General features: G+C 43.2%; 1 protein-coding gene across 1 annotated transcript in view; it reads left to right on the top strand.

Moving 5' to 3' along the window:
- Positions 1 to 23,742, top strand: part of LOC147747268 (dynein light chain Tctex-type protein 2B-like) — a 186,152-nt gene that overhangs the window by 34,687 nt on the left and 127,723 nt on the right. The window contains exons 2-3 of the mRNA XM_086936208.1: positions 6,265 to 6,378; positions 14,196 to 14,339. Of these exons, the coding sequence (XP_086792334.1) occupies positions 6,313 to 6,378; positions 14,196 to 14,339 (210 nt within the window). The 5' untranslated portion in view covers positions 6,265 to 6,312. The remainder of the gene's footprint in view (positions 1 to 6,264; positions 6,379 to 14,195; positions 14,340 to 23,742) is intronic.

The following is a 23,742-nucleotide window of genomic DNA, read 5'->3' as shown; positions in this document are numbered from 1 at the left end:
CGTTACTTTTCAATATTTTTAATAGTTAAACTCAAGCCACCTTACCCGAAACATGGGCTAAGAGTATTTTAGACCCAATTTTTTAAAAAGGAGACCGGACCCAGCCGAGTAATTACAGACCAATATCATTGATAGATAATACCCTAAAAATATTGGGGAGAGTTCTCTATAATAAAATGTTAACCTGGACAGAAGAAAATGATATTTTAGAGCCATGCCAGCTAGGCTTCCGGAACAAGGTGGGCACAGTCGAACTATGCCTCAATCTTAATTTGGTTATTTGGAAATACACCATTGCACGGAAGTCTCCGTTCTGTCTGGGATTTATGGATTTGTCCACAGCCTTTGACCTTGTCAATAGGTCAAAGCTGTGTACAATCCTTCTGGCAAATGGGCTGGATGAGCGTACCTTTGTAAAGATCTCCAGGCACAGGTGAGGATTAGCATGGGTGGAGAGGTTTTGTGAGTTATTAAAGTAGGAACCGGGTAAGACAGGGTTGCGGCTTGGCCCCCCTTCTCTTCATTATTTATATTAATGGGTTGAACAGCTCTTTGAAAACTGTAACCCAAGATGTTTCCATAATCAATGGGAAACCTCTCACTTTGCTATTATACGCAGATGATGCGGTCCTCATAGGCCGAACTCCAAATTCTCTGCGTATTTTAGTACAAACTTTCGTACGGTTTATGGATGGCTTGGATCTGTGTGTCAACTTAAAAAAATCTTTTTTAATGTGTTGTGGTCCTGGGAAGCGAGAGATAAGCTCTATCGCAGTGGATAGCCAAAAAGTGACATGTACTCGTTCATTCCCTTATCTTTGGTTGGTCTTTGCTGCGAACGGCTCCTCGAATGAGCATTTAGCCCATTCAAGGAGCAAGTTCTCAAAGTCCACCAATTCAATTCTGGGTCTCCCCCGCCCTAGGACTACTGGAGCCATCTTAGCTATTCAGAAAATCTATAAACTACAGTGCACTCCTGTGGCCACATATGGGGCTGATATTTGGGGTATCGCAAACAGTTCATGCATCCAGCAGGAAGAAAAAAGGTTTTGTAGGAAACTGCTGAGTATCCCAATCTCTACACCACAATATATATATCACAGGGAACTCAATCTTAATTTTATATCTGATTTTATACGTGCCCGACCTGCTCTTTTTTGGCTATCAGTATAGAAGAACTAGGCTGCCTCCCTTACCCGAAAGATTATTAGCGACTGTGTCATGTGTGAGAAAGGGATGGATATCCCTTGGTTGAGTGGAGTGCAACAAAATTTGTGCAGTATCAACAAGGAACATATTTTCTCAGATCCAAGAACAGTTGAAACGGTGTCCAAAAAGGAACTGAGAGATGCCCTCTATTCTTTATACAACAAAGAAAGGATGGATCGAGAATCTACGAAATCTTCTGTCCTTAAATATATGTCCACCGAACAGTATTATCACCCTTTGCATATATATCTCACTTTACCCATGAGCCGCTGGGAAAGGAGCCTATTATTCTGTCTAACAGCTTGAACTGTCAGATTTGCACTGTGCTTTACTCTTGGCTACCACCCCAACCTCAATCATACACCATGTCATTGTGATGGGAGGAGTGGTCAATCAATTATACATTTTTTATTCTTTTGTAAGTATTATATCAAATATTCAAAGTGGCATTTAAACTTTTTTTTCAAAAAGAGACAGCCTATTAGTTTGGATGAGGCCTATTTGTGTATAGTAACTCTGGACGATGAAGATTTGATCTTTCGTATAAGCACTTTCATCAGAATTGCTATTAGAGCACGTAAGTCCATGTCTGATCCTTGAGACTCTATTTTGGCATAACTGTAAAATGTTCTAATGTTATATTTTAGTAATTTATCAATTTTTTTATCACCAATGAAGTCATTTGTAATCTGTAAATTTAAATAATTAAAAGATTGTGTAATAGTATTGTACATTTTTATACTGTTGTGTGTTCTCAAACTCTCAGATTGTTATTTTGACTTGTTATGATATTGTGCTTTTATGGGTATCAAGGAACCCAAATAAAGTTAAAGAACTGAACTGAACTACTTACAAGTATAAACAATTATTAGCTGTTTGCTTCATTCTTCATCTCCTCCTCCCTGCAGGACTCATCCCTCTCTGTCTTGCTTTGTATGCTAACACCTGTGGTGCCATTGACGAGGGCATAGAAGCTCGCATTTGTGCCCTTCAATCCATCTCACCTCCTGAAACCCCTCTGCACTTTACCACTCTAGAGTTGTTTGGCCTACCTGATGAGCTCACACTCTGAGTTGGTTCGAGGCGGCTTAACTTGATCATAAAAGGCAGTCCCTCGGGGCCCCCACAGACCCCTGCTCACCACACATCTATCACAGAGTCTCCACCACCATCGTGCCGGAATTACAGCGCACCATTAACGCCACCTTCAAGACTGGCACTCTCCCAGACGACTGGAAACGCTCAATAGTCAGACCCCTGCTCATGAAGCCCTCAGCAGATCCCACGGACCTCAGAACTACCAGCCATCTCGCTCCTCCCCTTTGCGACAAAAGTCACTGAGAAGACCGTCAACGCAGAACTAACAAGCGTTATTGAAGACAACTCCATCCTCGACCCCTCTCGATCTGGATTCTGCAGCAACCACAGCACCAAGATACCCCCACTCGCTGCCACAGACGACATCCGCTACCTCTTCGACCAAGGCCACACTGCAGCCCTGATCTTACTCGACCTGTCAGCAGCGACACCGTCTACCACCGCACACCGCCGCCAGACTACACAACACCGGCATACAGGGAACCACCCTTGACTGGAACCGCTCGTTCCTCACCGGAAGAACCCAAAGGATCAGACTGTCACCTTCCTGTCCGAACACACTGAATTTAACAGCAGAGTACCCCAGGGATCATCGATCAGCCCAACCCTCTTCAAAATCTACATGACCCTCCCCCCCTCGCCGTCATCATCATTCAGCACGGCCTCAGCAAAGTATCCTACGCCGACAAAACCCAGCTCATCCTCTCCCTCACCAAGGACCCCCACCATCACCAGACTCAACTTCCAGGAAGGAATGCAGGACGTCGCATCCTGGACTAGCAACAGCTGCCTTAAGCTCAACTCGTAGAAGACAGAAGTCCTCGTCCTCTGAACCATCCCATCAGCATGGAACAACACCTGGTGGCGCACTGCCCTCAGCAGCCCTCCGACCCCTACGGACCACGCCAGATACCTCGGCTTCACACTCGACTTCTCCCTCTCCATGAACTGACAGGTCAACGCTGTGGCTTCTAGCTGATTCAACACCCTCCGCATCCTCCGAAAGACTTTCAAATGGATCCCCCCCGATTCAAGGAAGACAGTCACCCACGCACTCATATCCAGCAGGCTCGACTACGAAAATGCTTCTGCGCCGGCATCAAAAAGTCTGCACTCCGCAAACTCCAGACGATACAGAACACTGCCACCAGACTCGTCCTTGGCATCCCTCAACATGAGCACATCAGCCAACACCTACCGAACCTCCACTGGTTTCCCGTTGAGAAGAGAGTCAATACAACTCCATCTCCTCCCTTGCTTATCACACTCTTCTTCAATCGCCCCACTTGTGACCTAGGAGCTCCTGATCCCTCCTTTTCCTCAGGGTCCCACAAAACACATTTACCAGCACTGATCACCTTGGCCACTTAAGACTCCGTACCACCCCTGGGAAAGATAGAAAGGTCCTGTGTACCAAGTACGCACTCCGCGGATTTGGACTTATAAGCGCTTAGCTATCACTTGTGATCACAGTCTGATATCAAATATCAACGTTGCTTTGACTCTTCCCAGTCAATGATGACTGCTATGAGACAGCTAATGCCATGCCCCATCAGCCCTTCTTTCATGTGGTCATCTTCCTTTTGTGTTTTCAAGTGGCTCAATTACCAGTACACCTATTCTGCCCAGTCTGGTGACTGATAATTGAGCCACTGGGAAGCACAAACGGACGATAAATACAGAGCAAAATGGAACCTTGGGACACAAGTTCAGGTAAAACACTGCTACCAATTACAGAAAGGTTTTAAGTACCATAACCAAGCTAGATATCGAAAAATACTCACTTTTATGCCTTCTACATAAGTGCTAGCTGGATCACCATTGGTCTACCAGAGCATTACACCAGCCAGCATATAATTATAAAACTAACAAGGATGGGCAGGAGAAGCCCCATCAAGACCCCAAGGCCCCCAGCTGATTAATATTAGGCAAAGAGTCCAAATGCCAGCACTCCTACTGTTATTCACCACATATACAAGTTCACACAGGTTTGTACTGTAGGTTTTAGGACCCACCTACCTGGAGCGCCCATCTGGAGTAGTGAACTTACATCTTACTGATTGAGGTCATGTCTTGTTCGTGTACTTGCCTGGCATTCCAGGACTTCTGGGGACTCACACAGTACCCCCCTGAGGGTGACACATGACTCATGTGTCCTGTGACAGTCTGCCTGGTGCAGATCTCCCGACCCCTGTCCACCTGACAGTGCACGAAGATCCTCCAGGATAGAAGTGGTGTCACCATGGTCACTCCTGGGAGACTCAGCCCTTCTGGCTGGCCCCTGACCCACTGGTTCTCCCACTGGGGACTCCTTCCCCCTCTCACCACTCAGTCTGGACTTCAGCACCCTCCCAACTGGAGTGGCACTGCCAGACTCCAGAATTGATGGAGGACTGGTTACAGGCACTCCCCGTTCACCAGACACAAGTATAACATTCAAGCCTAGATGTATGCATAACACCCAAGCACACCATATAGTTATAACAAATCAAGTAATGTCACCACTCAAAATAGTTATTCAGATCCACTGGAAAAGAAACACCAGTCGGCTCCTAGATATTCGCACTGGAAGACAAGACGAGTGCTACCTTGGATGTATCAGGATTCAAGAGAGATTACGCTTAATAGAATGGATCTGAATAACTATTTTGAGTGGTGACATTGGAAGAGGACAGGCACGAATACTGTTGGGGCCACAACTACCATATGAATGAGCGAAATACATAATATACACATCTTCACTACAAGCGCCATCTTTCGCTATTATCTGTTGGGGGACTATAGCATCACATCTGAGAAGAGTGAATAAATAGCCTTGAAAAAGCCCTGCGGGCGAAACGCGCGTCGGCTGATGTTTTTCCTCATATGAACTTTGGATATTAAATACCAGATCTCAACCTAAGAAGATGTGTGTGGATACTCTTTTGAGAAGCTTTGGGTTTTAGAAACTTACTGGATGCTGAGACTTCATGGACTGTTCTAGAAAAACATTGACATTACTTGATTTGTTATAACTATATGGTGTGCTTGGGTGTTATGCATACATATGTTTGACCTAGATTCAATTGAATACTAGGACGGATTGACACTTTGGTGGGTAGGTGTCATACACCTTAGGAGCAGCCTAGCCATAGTTGCTTTCTTCAATCTACCTTTGTCCATATTATAATTGGCTTAACTCTGTGATGTGCGGTTCAAATTAGCAAACCCATTTGCCCTTTTTTGTCATATTCAAGCCTAGATGTTAAGATGGTGTTACCGTAAAAAGATGCTTCAACCTGTTTGTTCTGTAATGAGTTAACAGGCACTATAAGATAGGTATATTAACTGTGGTTGTGTAGACCTAAAGAGCGTCAGTTCTCTCATTAGCATGAATAATAGAGGAAAATTGGTCTGTGTGGGTGCATGTATCTATTCTCACAAGCACGCAGTCGTATTAAATAACGGGTAGTGTGTGTAATATCACTTATGTCTGTATTCTGGATATTTCACATGGACTATGGCAGAGGTTGCCTATCCATTCCTAGATATTTTCATAAATATCTTTAAGGTATTGCTAAGATATTCACTTGATGGTCCTACAACTGAGTAAATATGCACCAACCCGCCCATCACATCTGAATATGTACCCACGTTAACATTGTGTCTGACAATGTCAATGCGACCCATTTGGGTACCAGAGTATCATTGTCGGATAATCCTCTGACATAAATATCATGTTCAAAATATATTTCACAAAAATATCACCCCATTACAAGTTAATAATGTCAGATTTGCACCAAAAATGCAGTAGTCTGTAAACAACATTTACGACACAACAGTTATTTCAAGCTATATATGATATCAAAGATAGGAGCCCATGGGAAAACACCATCTACAGTATAAATGACATCAAAGATTGCATCACTGTGACTCTATTTCTTGCTTAATTTTCCCTCACACATTTTGCATTGGCAGGGGTTCTAAAAAAGGAGCGATTGTGCTGGGAGCCACAATATCACCAAGATGAATAGGAAGATGTCGAGAGTAACCTTTCAAGAGATCTCCAAAGATGATCGTGAACCAAAACAGGTGAGACAACCTTCAGTTTCTAAACACAGGTGGTGTGTTGGGTAGCAAATGTGTGGGTTGTGGGTGTGAGCTATGTGTGAAGTGTTTTTGTCTCATGCACTTTGAGGCCTGCTCTTTTTAAGTCCATTTTATTGTGTAACTGCACTAATGCATTGACTGGAGGGAGGTAGAACATGAACTACTTGCATTAACAATCATGTCTAAGACCAATGTGGGGTACATATGGTTCTGGGTCTCAAGTAGATTTGTTCCCTAGATATCTTCAGTCCATACCTTTCATGTGTGGGTTCGGCTCTTGGTAGGGGGGATCCTACATATTCTGTTTCGGAAGAGCAGGGCTTGAGCACTTTCCTGTATTCCAAGTGGTCTTGTCGTTGCTGGGATAGAATTCCATAATTTAGCAGTTTGATAAAGAAGGTTCAATTGACGTGCACATTTCTGTAGGTTGGAACGGACAGCAGGGGTGGCAGTTCAGAAAAAAAGGTGTCTATTGTACCAAACGTGTACGTTTTGCTTTAATGAAGGTGGGAACCCTGACACAGATTGCGCTGCAGAGTGCATTGAAGGATGACCATCTAGCCACAGATAGGCATTTAAGCACTTGAAGGGTTGGTGTCACGTGGACATGTCAGGGTAGGTGCAGGAGTTGTTTATTGCTACATTTTTAGATTGTCTGAATCTTAGTGACATAGGCTGAAAACGGTGACTTACTTCAATTTGTGGCTATTGCAGGGATGGTGACTTCCAAGCGCCAACAGACCACCATTCCTGTAATCCTATTTCAATAACTCAAACTTTTTGGGAAAGGCAAACCGGTTTCCTTAATGGCACAGGGCTGTGTTGTAAAAAAAAGTGTACTTTCTTTTTTAAGTTTCAGGGTTGGCATTGGTCCCTAAAACACTGCCTAGTCTCCAACAAACTTTTTTTAGCATTCACAAAGGGGACGGGTTCAAAAGGGGACCAGTTCTCCTATGTGAATGGGTTAATACAGAAAGTCTCTTCCAAATAACAAATAAGTATGGGATCACAAACCTGTTTATCAATTCCTAAAATATATAGATACATTTAAAAAAAATGCTGTGGTTGTAAACTGTAGAGTACTCTGTAAAATACTTCGTACATCTAGCAGCAAGTTCTTTATCTCATGGATGCACAATATGCAAAAAAAGATACGTTTTGATTTTTTTTCACTGCTGCAGGCTTATTTTTAATGGTTTAGTCAAGACTCAAATTGCAAGCCATACCTACTAGCATTATAGGTGTTGGTTTGGCATTGTCATGGATGAGACGTGCACATCTCGCTGGAGCCTGCAGGCTTTCTTAACCCCTTCCATGCTTGTGACGGAACCACTCCGTCACGAGCCACGGGTGGCGTGTGCTCATGACGGAGTGGTTCCGTCATGCCGCGACCGCTCCGCCCATGCAGCACTGATTCCCCGCCTGTGCGGGCAAATTAGTGAGTGGGCGGAGTCGTGTCGGAACCACTATGTCATAAGCACAGCCCGCCAGTGGCTCGTGGCAGAGTGCTTCCGTCACAAGCATGCGGAGCCGCGCGACCCCTCCTCCCCCCAGTACCGCAGCGGAATTACTGCCATGGCCAAGGGGTAAATCTCCTCATATTTGGGTGGAAAAGCATAGCTGCCAAAATGATAGCTTCTAGTCTCCACCTGTGTACACAAATACATATTCCAACACATGTTATGAAATAAAATAATGTAGACTGCTCTGCTTGTTAAAATAGTAATTTAGTTAATGTCTATTCCAACTTAAAAGCTGCAGTTTTTTCATACTCATGAAATGGATCATTCTATTACTGTCTACTTTAAAGAAAAGAGCCATGATTCTTAGATTTACTTTTTGATCCATTAATTTACTATAAGACACCCCAGGGATATTTACAAGAGAAGAGGCGGAGCATGTCGTTGGCCTCCTTGGCTTAACAGCGGGAAACATCACTTACAACGCATTTATTACAACGCACTACCATTACAACGCAACCATTACAACGCAAACCATTACAATGCATTGCGCTGGGGGGCGCTCTAGGATAGGGAATATATTTAATTTACTATCCAACACCTTCCCTACTATCCATGGGGACTGGAGTTGGAATAGTAAATTAAATAAATCACTATCCAGCGCTTAAAAGCACTATGCGGTGTAGTGGTGTGCGATGTAAAAACCGCGTTGTAACAGCAGGCGTTGTAATAGCCTGCGTTGTAACGACACCAATCCCTTAACAGCACGTTCCACCACTTCAGAAACGCAGGGCTGCACCTTATTTACAAAAATGTGGCGCAGCCCTGTGTTCCCCCCTACGCTGGCGCTATACTTAGCAGCGTAGCGCCAACGCAGGCGCCCTTGCACCATAGTGCAAGGGTGTCTGCTTGCAGGGGAAGATTGTTTTCGTGGAGGAAGGTGTCCCTTCCTGCAGATAAACAATCTTGAAATGCCGTTTTGTCACTTCATGTGTGCTGCATTAAAGTTACAAAATATAATTTTTTTTAAAAGATTGTTTATGTGCAGGAAGGGTCATCTCCCTGAACATAAACAATCCAAGGCGTTTTGCTTTTTCCATGTGTGCTCCAAAAGGCAGCACACATGGAAAAAGCAAAAAAGAGGAGAAATAAAGCATTTCTCCTTGATTTGCCAAGGTAAGAACAGGTTTTCCCTGGTCTTAATTTTGGTGCTGCCTCCTATGTCCCTGTATATAGAGTTTTGCAGAAAAAGAGTGCCCCCCCACTAGTTTTTTGGAAAAAGCTCTTAGTTATAAGCAACACATCTACTAGGGTTAGAGGTGTTCGGTATATTTATTTGTACCTTGAATTCACCAATTAATCAAAACGTTCAGAATTTTACATGTCAGGCAAAAAACACTACAAATATGACATATACATGTACCAGTTTAAACATAATGTTTAACACAAAAACAAAGAAACAAATCAACATGTACAAGCACTATACACAACAAAGCATTAACGTCTGTATTCAGACTATTCCACAAGAAAAATCACAATAACCAGTAATGAAAAATTATTTGAACAGTAATGGACAAAATCACACATCAAAGGAGATATCACGACACATGAATTGTAGCAATCATTACAAAACACTAGTTTTTAGTCGTGTTAATTGTTTTTTATGGGTGCTTGTTATTTTTATCCCCTTTCTTGCCGACGCGTTTCGAACTTCATATATCAATTACGAGTTCTCTTCAGGGCCTTGTCATTACTATCTTCCTGTGTGTAAAGTAAAAGAGAAACACTATTTAAGTGTCAATTCTATAGCCTCATCTCCTAAGACCACTTTGGATCTTCTGCATTTAGAAATAATTTACCTGAGTGGTAGCCGGATTTTTCTCTATGTCTTGTTCTGGGTACTGGGAACTGCAGTCTACAAGACGTTAAGAAATCAATTTAGAGTCAAGTTTCAGAGATAGCCCTACAGTCACATCAGCCAAGAACATTGCGGGACATACCTTTAGTTTAATTTAGGGTACGGAGGGGCGTCTCCCTATGGCACGGTGAGGCTTCAGTTACCTGGGGGAGGGCGAGGAGGAAATCAGTACCAGCACGTTTGAATTCTTCCACAAGCCGAAACATTAGATTAAAAGGCTAAAAAGTTAGCCTTACCTCGTAAGGTGCCCCGCGGGCTTCGGGAGCGGCTCACTTTCTGCCACACAGTTTTCGGTTCCGCGTTGTTATTCAGAAGTACCGCGTAATAACTCTCAGTCACCCTCCGATCTCATGCGCTGTTAAAAAAGATCGGTTTCTGTTTTAGTTACTAAATTGGACAACCTATCTTAGTGTAAACACTCAGACCCTCCGCTCACCTTTCACCAAGCGGTTCGCTTCCCAAATGATTCAATATCGAGGGCGGCGGTCGGGTTGCCAAGAGACTAAATGCGGTCACATGACCGAGGGTTTTATGGGGATTGTAGTTCTGATTACGCGCGTACCCATTTGGTGGCTCACAAGTTTCGGGAGTTAAGGTGCTCCAGTCTCTTATCCTCCTCTTACACCCTTCAATCAAGGGGGGACTATCAAGCCCCCGTGGAGTCCTATACAACCTTAGTTTATAGTCTAGACACCTCGGACAAAGTGTTCAATCCGTTTTGTGCGCTATTGAATTTGAGGATCAAGTATGCCTCTTTTCTTAGCAGGGTTTCCTCAATGTCAATCGGGCCCTTATTTCCTGATGGCACTACTGTGCACAGTACGGTCCACTTGAAATCCATTTCACTATGGTCTGAATCAAGGAAGTGTTGGACCATAGGAGCACTTACCACTTTCTTTTTGATTCGTGACCTGTGTTGGGTGATGCGACTGTTGACCTGTTGTGTCGTTTTTCCTATATATAGTTTTTGGCAGGCACAAGTGATTGCATATACCACATTACGTGTCTTGCAATTAGAGAATCCATTGTTTTGACATTTGATTCCCCTATGTTCAAATTCCGAGCCTTCGATTGTGGATTCACATGATATACAGTTTCCACATCTGTGGTGCCCTACTATTGGCTTAAGGCCCCATATCGAAATAAGATCACTTTTGGGCTTGGGGGTCAATACATCCGCCCTAATAACACTTTGGCCAATGCTCTTGTTTTTCTTATAGGTGAATAGTGGTCGCGGGAACGGACATTCAAGTTCCTCTAGTAGATGCCAATTCTTCAGTACCATTTGTCTTACTCTATGTGTGTCTGGCCCAAAGATAGACACACATACCAGCCGGTCCATTTCTGGTTTTGCTGTTCGCTCGAGTAAGCACTCCCTAGGAGTATGGTGTGCCCTCTTCTTTGAATTGCTAAGCAGTTTCTTAGGATACCCTCTATTTTTCATTTCTTCACAAAACCTGGTCGCATGTTTATCATATTCAGCCAATTCCGAGCAATTTCTTCGAATGCGAAGTAGTTGCCCGTAGGGCAAGTTGTCCCTCAGGCTTCTTGGATGGGCACTTCGGTGGTGAAGGATGGTGTTTTTGTCCGTCTTTTTTCGAAAAAGAGTAGATTTCAGGTGTCCGTCTATGCATGTTATTTCTAGATCTAGAAATGTCATTTTTTGGTTGCTGGACTCCAGTGAAAACTTAATATCACGGTGTCTCTCATTGATCCACAAGTGGAAGGCAGTCAACTCCGTGTCGCTCCCCTGCCACAGGATCCACACGTCGTCGATGTATCTCCACCAATGTTTGATGTGTTTGTTGTAGGGATTGTCAGAGTAGATGAATCTATTCTCATACTCCGCCATGTAAAGTATGGCCATCTCCGGCGCATATGGACAGCCCATGGCCGTACCTTTGACCTGCATAAAGAATTGGTCATTAAACCTGAAGTAATTCTTTTTGAGCGTGATTTCTGCCAATTTCAAAATAAACGAGGTTGGGACCTGGTGTGGCCTATCCCTCTTATCGAGATATAGTTCCAAAACTTCCAAAGCCTCATCTTGAGGAATTTGGGTGTACAAGGACGTAACGTCCATTGTCACCATTAGTTCTGAAAGTGGATCGAATTGCATTCCCTCAATTTTCACCAAGAAGTCAGTGGTGTCCTTCAAGTATGATTTGACACCGCTGATAAAAGGCTTCAAAAAGAAGTCAATATATTTAGAGAGTGATTCCAAACAAGATTCGCACCCGGAGACGATTGGTCGTCCTGGGGGCTCTTTCGGGTTTTTATGGATTTTGGGCAAAAAATAAAGAATGGGGGTTCTTGGAAATTTCTTTACCAAGAACTCACTCTCTTTTTGACCCACAAATCTTTCATCCACACCGCTCTTTATTATTTCACAAATTTGTCCCTGAATGGCCCGGACCGGGTCATCGGGGAGTTGTCTGTACCATTCTGTGTTATTGACCTGTGTCAACCCTTCTTTCAAATAGTTCTCCTTCGACCAGATCACGACCGCTCCGCCTTTATCCGCGGGTTTAATCACGACCGACGGGTCATTTGAGAGATTTTTGATTGCTAACCTTTGGCCTTTGGTAATGTTTGGTTTAACATACTTTTTGCTTTTTTCTAATTTGTTGATTGATGATAACATAATCTGTTCGAATGCCACAACCTGCTTCGGGATGTTTTGGTACGTGATAAAAGTTGATTTGTTCCTTAACCCTGTTACTTCTAAGTCGGGAGCAGGTGGTTTGTTTGCAAAGAAGGCTCGTAGGCGGATTTTTCTGCAGAACGCAATGGTTTCCATTTTAAGTCTGGTGAAATCCGTTCGCTGACTTGGGACAAATTTTAAACCTAGGTTGAGGACAGATTCCTCATCCCTTGTTAATGTTTTGGTTGAAAGGTTCACTCTTGTGGACGGGGTGGGCTCTAGGATTTGTAGAAGTTTCTGCGCGTGCGCATTTCCCATTGGGGTTTGAATCGGGTTTTGGCCTGTTGGCCTTTCTCTAAAAAAGGCCCTTTCTTGTTTGGATTGTTCCCTCTGTCCTCGGGACCAGATGAGTTCAAGGAGGACGATGTGTCAGAAAAAGTTTTGAATCGATTTCTGGAACGTCCCTGGAAGTTGTATAGGGCTCCACGTGACTCTGTCTGAGTATAATAGTCCTCCTTGAGGAATGGGTAGGCCCTCTCTAGTGTGAAAGATTTAGAGTCCCTCTCGTATTGGGCAGATTTAGAATTAATGGTGATATCTCTAAAGGTTTGGATATCTTTTTCAATCTTTTCAAGCAATGTCTTAGCGTCAGTGATCGCTGGGCTATCCTGAAGACTCTTTGTTAAGACCTCAATTTCTTCCAGCTCCTTTACGCATAGTCGTTGAGCTGTTTCAATAGTGTGGACCATCAGGTCCCGGCTACACTTAGTGTTTATGCAACTAAATCATTTTTTGTACTCACTATCCTCCTGTATATAGAGGGCAGCATCAAAATCAATGGGTGTTGCGGTGGAACGACCACCGCAACACCCACTATCCACCCCTTTCACGCTAAGCATAGCATGAAAGGGGGCCACGTTGCTTAACACTACCTTCTAAATAAGGTGAAGCACCAATTGCCACAGCAACGTCATGAAAAGTGATGTACCTGTGGCAATAGGGGCTTGTAAATGTACCCCCACGTTTGCAGAGTTTGGGCCTGATTAAGAGTCTGGTGGACAGGGTATGCTGTTGAAACCCTGACGGGGTATCCTGCACGGCAAACCGCCTCATTTTGGGGATGTGCAGACCGTATGTTTCTGTCAACAGAGTCCCCGTCGGCTCTGCCAAGAGAAAACTTACTCCAACAGCCCAACACTCTATTTAGGGTGGACAGTCTGCTTTATCCTTGCATGTCAACACTAGGAAAAATCTAGCGGTGAGGGATAGAAAAAAAATAATGACCCTGGAGGTCGTTAGTCTTTTGTTTTTCTGAAACAAAGTCTCACTTTGACAGCGTTCATTCACCAACGTTTTTCTACATTGAAATGAACCGCCATGTTGACTTTTTCTACATTGAGATAAACCGCCGTGATGGCAGCTCCATTTATGTACAGATATAACCACTGCACACGCAGTCATCTCCAAATTTGACAGAAGAAGTACGTGTCAGTCCAACTTGAAATCAAACCTTTTTTCTTGAAGGCTAAAGCCTTAAATTCTTTTTTGCATTATCTCTTACAAGTATAAAGTCTTGAAGAGGAAATTGATGACTATTGCAAACTGTTACCAGTTTTACTTGATGCTGAAATTTACCTCAGTGCACGTGAATATTAATTGGAGAGCTACCATTGTAACACGCTTATAGATGTAAAAACCTATTTTATAAATATTACTGCTATTTAATTATATCTGGCTATTTACCCATTATGTTTTTTATTTTATTTATCACTTACAGACTGCAGGTGCTCTTGTCACAGGAGTCAAATCTGCCCCACAATTTCAAGCTGGAAACGGAAGTGCAACAAGAACAGGCAATCCAGATGTTGGTTTCAGTTTGAAGGGGCTAATGGCAGCAAAGAGGCTGACGAAAGAACTGAAGGTATCATGAGCTCATTCTTTCTTTTCTAGCATCATGACTGATATCCATCAATTAATGGGTATCTGAAATTGTATTCTGTACATACATATGAATGTCTTGTTCTTAGAGAGCATATGATATCAACCAATCAATGAATCAATAAAACTTCATGTCGGCTTTAAGCCATAAAAGCACAGAAGATAAAAAACAACCAATAAACCATATTAATATATATCATTTAAAAGTGTAATGATGTGAACATTAGGATAGCCCATAACACAAGATATTGGTGTTCGTCTGTATCTAAGCTCTTCCGTTTGCAGTTGAGTTAGCAGTAAGAGGGTTGACGAACATGACCCTAAATGAATGTTCTGGTAGCTGCATTGTTTTGAGTGGCTTGTGATTAAGGGAGATTTGGTAAATTTTGAAGGCAATTTTACAATAGTAGGCTGCAACATTGAAATGTGATCACATACCTAACCCTCAGTGTTGCTTCTATAGTTGCCTCTCTCTGGATAGGCTCACTGATTTTCAGCTCAATTTGCTTAAAATTTGACTAGGTCCCTCCTTTGCTGCCAGGATACCAGCCTTGAAAGGATACTCAATAACATAAGGAAGATCAACCTGTGTACTCATTATTTTGTGGGATGACCTAAATGCTAAAATAGTTCCTATAATGTGCAGGGAGATAACAGAAACTCAGGTTCTGTCTTGGTGTATTTCAGCTTCTAACTGCAATTTAAAATGCTGCTTCCTTTAGATCATTTTCTTATTGATCATGATTTTAGAGCCTTAGACAGGTGGGTAGCAGTCGCTTTTATTAGGTCTCATCTGTTTGGTGGATTCGGCCACGTGGGCTACAAATTGCGCTGAATGCTGGGGTCATTAGGTTCCTCAGGCTGCAGTTTAACTCACCTCTCAGGATATTTACTCTCAACAGCCTAACAACATAATTGACAATGACAATACCTGAAAGGGGGAGCAGAGATGGCGCTAGTGTGAGCACCTTCCTGTCCAGTCGTCACGCAGCGCATCGCACATTGGAGCTTCAGCAGTCGGCGGTCGATTAGCTGACCTACAACGCCGTCCTCTACAGCAGATGTTCGTGTCCATGGATGAAACGCCCTGAGCCTCTGTACGGGCTACCTGCAGCTGAACTGTAAAAATCCGGGTCTTTGCTATGATCTGTTTGACCTGCCACACGGTGGGCATCTCAGCTGCAGCCAGGGGACGCACATAGGTGTTTGATTGGGTCCGAGCGGGTCTCAAACTGCTTGTAGAATCGGAGAAAGCCGCATGAGTGGCGTCGCTGAATTGGAGCGAGTGGAGCATGACCACCCGTGGGCAGAAGATTCTTAAACTGAAAGCAGCCGCGATCCAAGGCAAAATGGAAAAAGAAAAGGCTGAAAAAGCGGACCCCCCCTAAAGGTAAACGGGACCCTGGGGCCAATGAGAAAAATATGGGGAAGCCCGGAGGAGCCAGTATGCTGAGAGCGGGTGCCGTGGGAGGCCCTGGTTTATCACCCTCTAATTGTAAACATTTCTCTGTCTCTAAGGGGCCCTCGATAGCCATGGATTCAAGTACACTAGCAGGGAACAATTTTAAAAATCTCAGGGCGCCGAGTCAGGGGGCCCCAGAGCAGGGGCTTGTACATCAGAGTGACGCCCTGAATGCACAGGTAGCTTTGCGTGATACTGGGATTGAAGGGACTTGTGACATAATGTCTTTGCCATCGATCCCAGATTCTTCCACCAGCACCTCAGTCGTTGCTGCTGCTATTGGTGCTATTTATGGTGCAGGAAAGGACCCTCAGGGCAGCAGGTACAAGGAGGCTAAAATTGATCTTGAAGAGAACCCTGGTCCTGGTCCCACAGAACTGCAGACCCCGGACCTCCTTGGTGAAAAAGCTTTGTAACTGATGGGTCTCTGTCTGGCACCAAAAAGAAAATCATTAGCTCAAGCGAAAGCAGCATGTTAGAAGATAACAAATCCAATCCCACTACGTGAACTATTCAGCAAAAAAAATCTTGAAGCAAAAGGCATAGCCAGCTCAAGTGGGACTATTAAGATTCTCTTAGCTCGTTTCCCCTGGGGGGACCCTCTAATCTTCAGCTTGAGGAGAGCCCACCGTTTACTGTTGGACATCTGCCCGAACCCTCCCTGGGCTCTATATTGGACTCTATAAACAGTTCCAAGAAGAAGTACGATCTGATAATCTCGCCGCCAAGGGAGCCACCAAAAAACTTCAAGGTGGCATCAGGAAATTAAAGAAAATCTGCACAGACATTGGCGACCAGGTCTCAATGATTGAAGCACAAACATAGACTTTGGAATCAGAAATAGCTAATGTAAAATACCAAGGAACATCTCATGTGGCTTTCCTAGCTGATCTAATGGCCAAAATAGAGACGCAAGAAAATAGACATCGGAGGAATAATCTGCGGCTACTGGGGATTCCCGAAGGCATTGAGGGTGATGATCCCAGAGGGTTCATTGTTAGACTTCTCCAAGCTGCCTACCCCGCACAGGCCAATTGGAACTGGGACCAAGAAATCCAGAGGGCACATCGCTTTTCTTTTATTCTGAAGCAGCAGCGAGATTGCAGTAGCTCTGGAAGTGAGAAACCCAGGGTTTTTTTGGGGGGGGCTTTTCCTTTTGAGGTAGCTGGTGTATGACCAGGCCAGGCTGAATTCCCAAAAAGAAGCAGATGGAATAAAATACTTTGCCAAACCTAACTTCTGCCACGCAACAGTGGAGCTCAGATGGAGACTACGCCAATTGATAACTCCTTTCCAGCAGCAAGGCGCCCAAGTATACCTAATGAACCCAGCTAGACTAAAAGTTATATTTGACGGCTCTATCTGGGTCTTTCTGTCTGAAATTAAGGTTGGGGAACACCTAAAGGACATTGCAGTGAGAAAAAAACTAAATTAATCAGAGATTTCTATTTAGTCCAGTAGAATAAGGCCTGTAGGGGTTTCTACCGTTTTTCTTTCACTTTATTTCTTCCTTTTTTTTGTTGTGTTCACTGTATATAGGCAGGCTAGACCTGCAGAAATATGCAGATTAACAGTTAAGTCCTCTGTGGTTTGGCGACTCGAACTCACACATGCTCACCATCATTCAGGGTTACCCTGACTGCTCATTTGTGGAGGGGGGGTTCTGGGAGGGAAGGTGGGTACGAAATGACTGCAGTGGGGGAAAAAGTGATGTTTCCGTTCAAATCTCTGGGTGGTTTTTTGGGATGGGACACAGGAAATCCAGCACATATGATAATAAAAAAAAGAGCATGGAGTAAGGAGGAAACCAAGAGGGCAGGAGGTACAGGGGGAGATGGGGGGTAGGGAGAGGTGTGAAAAGGCGAAAAAAAGAGGAAATATGAATTTCTTAGCTGATGTTAGAAGTATGATCCCTATATTTTGTCAGATTGTGGCCCAAAAAAAAAAAGAAAAAGATTGGATTATTACGTAGCGTCAAATTATTCAGGGTAGAAAATGAGCATGATAACTAAACTCAGAATCATATTGGTAAATATCTGTGGTTTAAATGATTCTACAAAAAGACAAAAAGTTGCAAAGGGTCTGCGCTCACTGGGGGCCGACATTGTCGGCCTCCAGGAGACACATATCAAAGGGGCTCAGAAATATTTGTTGAACTCACTAGAATACAAAGTTATTGGGGCAACTTCACAAGGGGCCAGGGTCAAGGGAGTTGGGATTATAGTCTTGAAGAAACTACTGTTAAAAGTCAATAGAGTAAAATCTGACTCTAGGGAGATGGGTGATTGCAGGATGTTCTCTTCCCCCAAACTATGTTTTTCAAATTTGCTCTATTTATGGAAGCAATCTAGACAACCGGGATAATCAATGGGGTAAATGAGGAGTTAGTACATTGGCCACTCCCTATAATCCTCTGTGGCGATTTAAATCTAAACTTGCCTAGCACTTGGAAATCTTGGAAGTACAGAGGCAGGAAACTGAAGGTTTTCCAGGCAGTGCTCAATTTGATAAGCACCTATGGCTTAAAGGACGTATGGGCCTATTTAAAACCTGAACAAGATGGTTTGACTTTCTTTTCAGCCCAAAAAACAATACGATAAAGAAGGGTGCTAGAGGATATTTTGAGGGCAAGCGCGGACACAACCCCCACTCACTTAACTTATAAACAATACAAGTGTCCACGGGTCTAAGCAACAAGACTACCTCAGTGACATCTAACAATATTTCTTACAAATATAAGACATCAGTAACATCCATAGGATTTAAGGAAGCCCATCAGTCACCACTTGATACCGCCCGTCATCATCTGGGACTCCTTATGATATTACCATAGTGTGGCAAACATGATGATATGGTGGACCTGTTGACAGTGTCCTGCACCAATCCATGTCACACTAGATATACCTCCAGATGTACTGCTGGTGGAAAGGGGTGATGGGGAACAAAATTGCAGTGCACAAAACAGAAATTATAAGAGAAAAGTGGTTTAAAATTGGGTAGATGAGAGAGACTGTATTTTATTATTTTGCTCAAATGCCCAAGATTAAAAACAAAGCAACTTAAGGCAGTTCTAACAAATATCTGCCCAGGTTAGTGTAGTTAGGTCGACATGTTTCAGTAATAATAGTGGACCTTTTGTCCTTGCCTTCCTCAGGACCTTGTGAGATATAATTTCTACTGCAATGTGTGAGTAACACAAAAGTGAATAAAATGCAAAAGTATCACCTGAATATGAATGGTGTGTATCAATACCCTTCTGCCTGTGGATTATTTGACCACTGGAAAAGATAAAAATTGTATATGTTACTTATTTATAAATAATCTGTCAGAGAGGTAGAAGCTTGAAGTGTGGATGTCTCAACAAGTCAACATCACACAAGAGGCAAAAAATGCCTTTTATAGACTTATTTTGTCACAAAATATTATATCAAACCATCGTGTCACGTATTTGACATCAATGCGTTGTCACCCCCGCTTACCTGGTATGCAGGGGGATAAAGTCTCCCCTCACCTGGCTGCGGCTCCGGGGGAGGAGGAAGCACCGCTCTATAAAAATCAGGGAGAAACAGCACACAAGACGACATCAAATATCCTGCTGTCCCTGATAGATTAAAACAGGTCCAGTTGTTATGTCAGAAATTGTGAGGGATAGCTCAAACCATATCCCTTTGTTTGATTTATCACACTTGTTTCATCATATATATTCAATAGAAGCTGCATGTTCTAACAACCCTCGAGACATCAAGGTCAACATTATAAATGGTAGCCCCTTACGAATGATTAGATAAGTTTGTTAAGTTGTTACAGTTCAGGTTTGTCAAACTATTCATGCTAAGTTGCCACCCGTTCTTTGTTACTGAACAGGAATTTATGGCTCCAGACTTATAAAGAAACGTTTGGGTCTGTCACTGACACATTGTGTCTGGTATACCGGTTAGTAGTAATGGGTATTTGGATGGGAGCTGAACTAGCGGCATAACGAAGTTCTGCTAGATGCTGCATGAAGTTGAAAGCACCCCGGAGCCCGCACCTATGACCCTTCACAATGCCAAGAGGAGGACTAGCGGCATATCGAAGTGCTGCTAAATGTGGCGTGAAGTTAAAAGCAGCACAGACCCGGCACCTGTGACCCTTCATAAGGCGGAAACAAACTTGCACCCTTTATTTAAAAAATTCAGCGAAAGCCCATATCCCTACTCCTCACCTCTCCGTCGGTACTTCTGGCCAGCTTCCGAGCCGACTGGGGAGGAATCGGGCAGACCACGGGAGTGCGTTTTTATCGCCGCCATTACCTGGGCACCAGTTCCGTGTTACGAGCACATGATGCCCTCTAGTGTTCTGGGTAATGTAGTCAGGTCTTTGCGCGTTCGGAAATATCACAAAGTGATATCAAAGATGTTAGTGTGTACTCAAAATTAACATACGCAATATTATTTATCAGGCAACCGTTTTATCATTTGGTAAATGTGATGTATTTAGGAAGATTTTCAATGTTGGTACATGCTCAGACGAATATGGATCTAATGATTCCCTTCGAGCTGTGAAAGAGCAGTGTATCCATAATGGAAATTTGACTGAGCAAATAGAGATATCACGAGGGACGAGACAGGGGTGTCCTTATTCCCCGTTGCTCCTCACCCTACATATTGACCCTCTTGTTAAACAAATCGGACTTAATCCTGAAATAACGGCAGTGAGCAGGTTTGGCATGGATACTAAGATCATGGCTTACGCCGATGACCTTGCCGTAGTAACCCCGGAACCCAAGACTGCCATTAAGGCTTTGGAGCAAGAGGACCATGAGTTTGGAAAGTTATCTGGATACGCCCTCAATAAAACAAAAACACAGATCCTCTTAAATGAAAAAATAAATTGGGTAGACGACAGAGTAGTCCAGAAAGCCAAATACCTAGGGGTTAACATGGTTGCGAACCTACATTCAATAGTAAAGGAAAATCTTATTCAGTTAGAAGCTGATATTAAGAAGTCGCTCAAAAAAACTTAACTATAGTAGGGAGATGTAACGTCTTAACAATTACCTTTTTCCCTAAATTACTTTATTTCTTTAGAACAATCCCATTAGAGTTTAATAATAGCATGTTTCATATATTCGTTCAAATCTTCTCCCAATTTATTTGGGCCTACTCACAGCCGAGAATGGCCTTTAAATTGCTTTCTTTACCTAGCGATAGAGGTGAGTGGGCTCTCCCAATCTAAAATTGTATTATTGGGCTGCAGTTTTGAAATATAGCTCTGAATTATTGCACAATCACTTTATGGAGAACCCTTTGGGACAGCCATCTCCCTATACATCACTACTTGTGGAAAGAGCTAGGGGCTGTCTCTGGAGGCAGTTAGAATTTGGCTACTACAAGCGGTCAGATTTAAGACTTTGATGAATGCATATAGGGTCTTTTCTAATATACGCAGATTATTTGGACCAGCCAGACTAAATCACTATAACCCAAAGAAATAATACTAATCTACCACTTATTTTTGAAAAAACATACCTCCAACAGTAGAATCAAGCTGGTATATCTAAACTGGGGGATTTGGCGACTTCTGAAGGCACCAGGATTTTCAGTGATCTCAAAGCCTGCTATAACTTGAATAATAACCAATTATTTTTGTACCACGCCATTACGGGTTTTTTGACACATAAATCGGGTGGACTAGCAGTGTTCGCAAAGATTGACCTTATAGAAAAATTACAGGGGCCAAGACCACCACAGATCGAATACATTTACACAATATTAAACAAGCGAACGCCTGATGACCTAGGAAAGACAGATGAAAAGGGGCATCAGAAACTGAATGCCCCCCCCCAACACTTTCTGCCACGCTTTAAGTCTTGCACAAATCCATCTGTTGTCAGCTAAATTACAGGCGCAATTTTATAAAACGGGCTACTTCCTATATATATAACTCCCAGCAGAATCGCTAAATGGGGAACAGATAGTGGAACAATGTGCCCTAGATGCGCCGAGTTTTTGCGCAGACTCGGTGCACATGTTCGCTACATCCCCAAAGCTAGAACCTCTATTGGACAAAGTGCAGCGGTTCTTGGGTGGAGTTTTATTATTAGACATCCAACTCACCCCAACTACTATCTTGCTGGGGCTGCATGACACGATCGATAGGAAGACTGGGGGAGCTTTAATGTTCGTGGCAATGACTATTCTCAGGATTTCTATGGCTTCGCACTGGAAAGACCTGTACCCTCCCTCGTTTGCTCAATGGCAGGCTCGGCTGTTGGCTACATATAAACTGGAGAACGCTATATATGCCAAACAAGGCAGTCGTGCAAAAAAAAAAAGGCGATATGGGAACCTCTAACCAGGTGGCTCAGTATAATGAATTCCAGGATCTATAGAAAGTGTGTTATTGATGTTCCTTTACACCTCTCTCTATTGCCCATCCCTCCTTCCCTCTTTTCTTCTCTCTCTCGTCCTCTCCTTTCTCTTCTTTGCCCTCACTTCTTCTTCTTGCTCTTGTGACCTTGGGTCCGTCTTGGTAAAATGTGGATAAATCAAATTTTGATATGCTTTTTTCAATGTGGGATTTAATGTTTATGTATTGTTAAATTGATCTCTTTTATTTACGCTGGAAACTCTCACTGCTTGTAATACTCACTGATAATGTTAAGGGGTTTAGGGAGGGGGGTGGGGAGACTCCGTAATGAATTATTTGGATTTTGTATTCTAACGTATGGTATATATTTTTTTTTTAAAAGACAATACCTGAAAGGAAGGCAATGACAACAAACACTGTCAAAGGCAGAAGGTCTTCTGTTTAATATCAAATGCTGACCTATTTCCTTTACCAATGTTTTTTTTCCCAGGTAGCCAAAGAGCATGTGAGCGCTCTCATGTACGGCAGCCACCTTTTAAGTTTTTCTTAATCTTTATAAAAAAAATTAAAAAAAAGATGGCCATCACACATTCGAGCTCATGCTGGGCGGCTCTTTTGAGATGCTTTCTTTTTCACTCTAGATGGCTGGATGATAGTATTCGCCTTGCTAATACTTGTAACATTGTCTATTGACAAAGTCAAAAGCATGAACAGCAATTAACAGCGGGCGGCAGTAGCCTGCAGTTGGGCCTCTTCCTCCAGGGGGGAGGAGTAGCACAAACAGTGAGGTTATGACAAGGGGCTACTTAAAGCCCTACCCTCTCACAAAAGCCAACGCAATGGGAGCTCCATTGCAGAAAGTGAAGTGGCTCAAGGCTAATAATGGCTGGTTTAAGCCTTCTGCTCCAACTTCCTCATGTTTGATTGTCTGGTTCTCCCTTTTTAATTTAGAACATTCTGCCCTCAGTGAGTGGAATGTTCTAATTGCCTTATAGCTCTTCTACCTCAGGATATGCCCGTTGTTAAAAAGCCTCTCCGTTGTTGTAGCTCAATTTCACGGCTTTTAACAAGCAGTATAGCCTTCGGCAGCTGGCGATAAGGCTTTATTAGAAACCCTTATTATTTATGGTTTGGTAAAGACCAGGTATCAAACTGGTGATAAAGTATAGGTTTCTGGGAATGACATGCTGATGAATGTGCTACTTTTCTCTTTCACCTGATGTCTTAGTTCAAAGTTCCCACTTCTGCAACCACCACTGCATCGTCCGTCGAGGGAGATCTTCCCACTCTCCACGTCTGCATGATCAATGCTGCACAATAAAGTAAAGTGTTACTCTTTGTCAAGATATTCAGCTGTGGAAATCACCCATTCATTTCTCTCACTTTCCACCAAACGGAACATCTTTTTGATGGTCATTAGTTTATTGCTCCTTTTCTGCAGCTCTTTCTTTTATTTTAATGCATGGAATCTGCACCAAGAAAGACCAACATACTGACCTCTACCACAGCTATGACTACTTTTATCAGTACCAACTCGCACAGCCAGTCCATCTTCATATGTCTAACACGTTTA

Source organism: Lissotriton vulgaris, chromosome 1_1, assembly GCF_964263255.1.
Source record: "Lissotriton vulgaris chromosome 1_1, aLisVul1.2, whole genome shotgun sequence".
NCBI lineage: Eukaryota > Metazoa > Chordata > Amphibia > Caudata > Salamandridae > Lissotriton > Lissotriton vulgaris.
The sequence above is the reverse complement of the archived record's forward strand: the minus strand, read 5'-3'. Positions and strand labels throughout refer to the sequence as shown.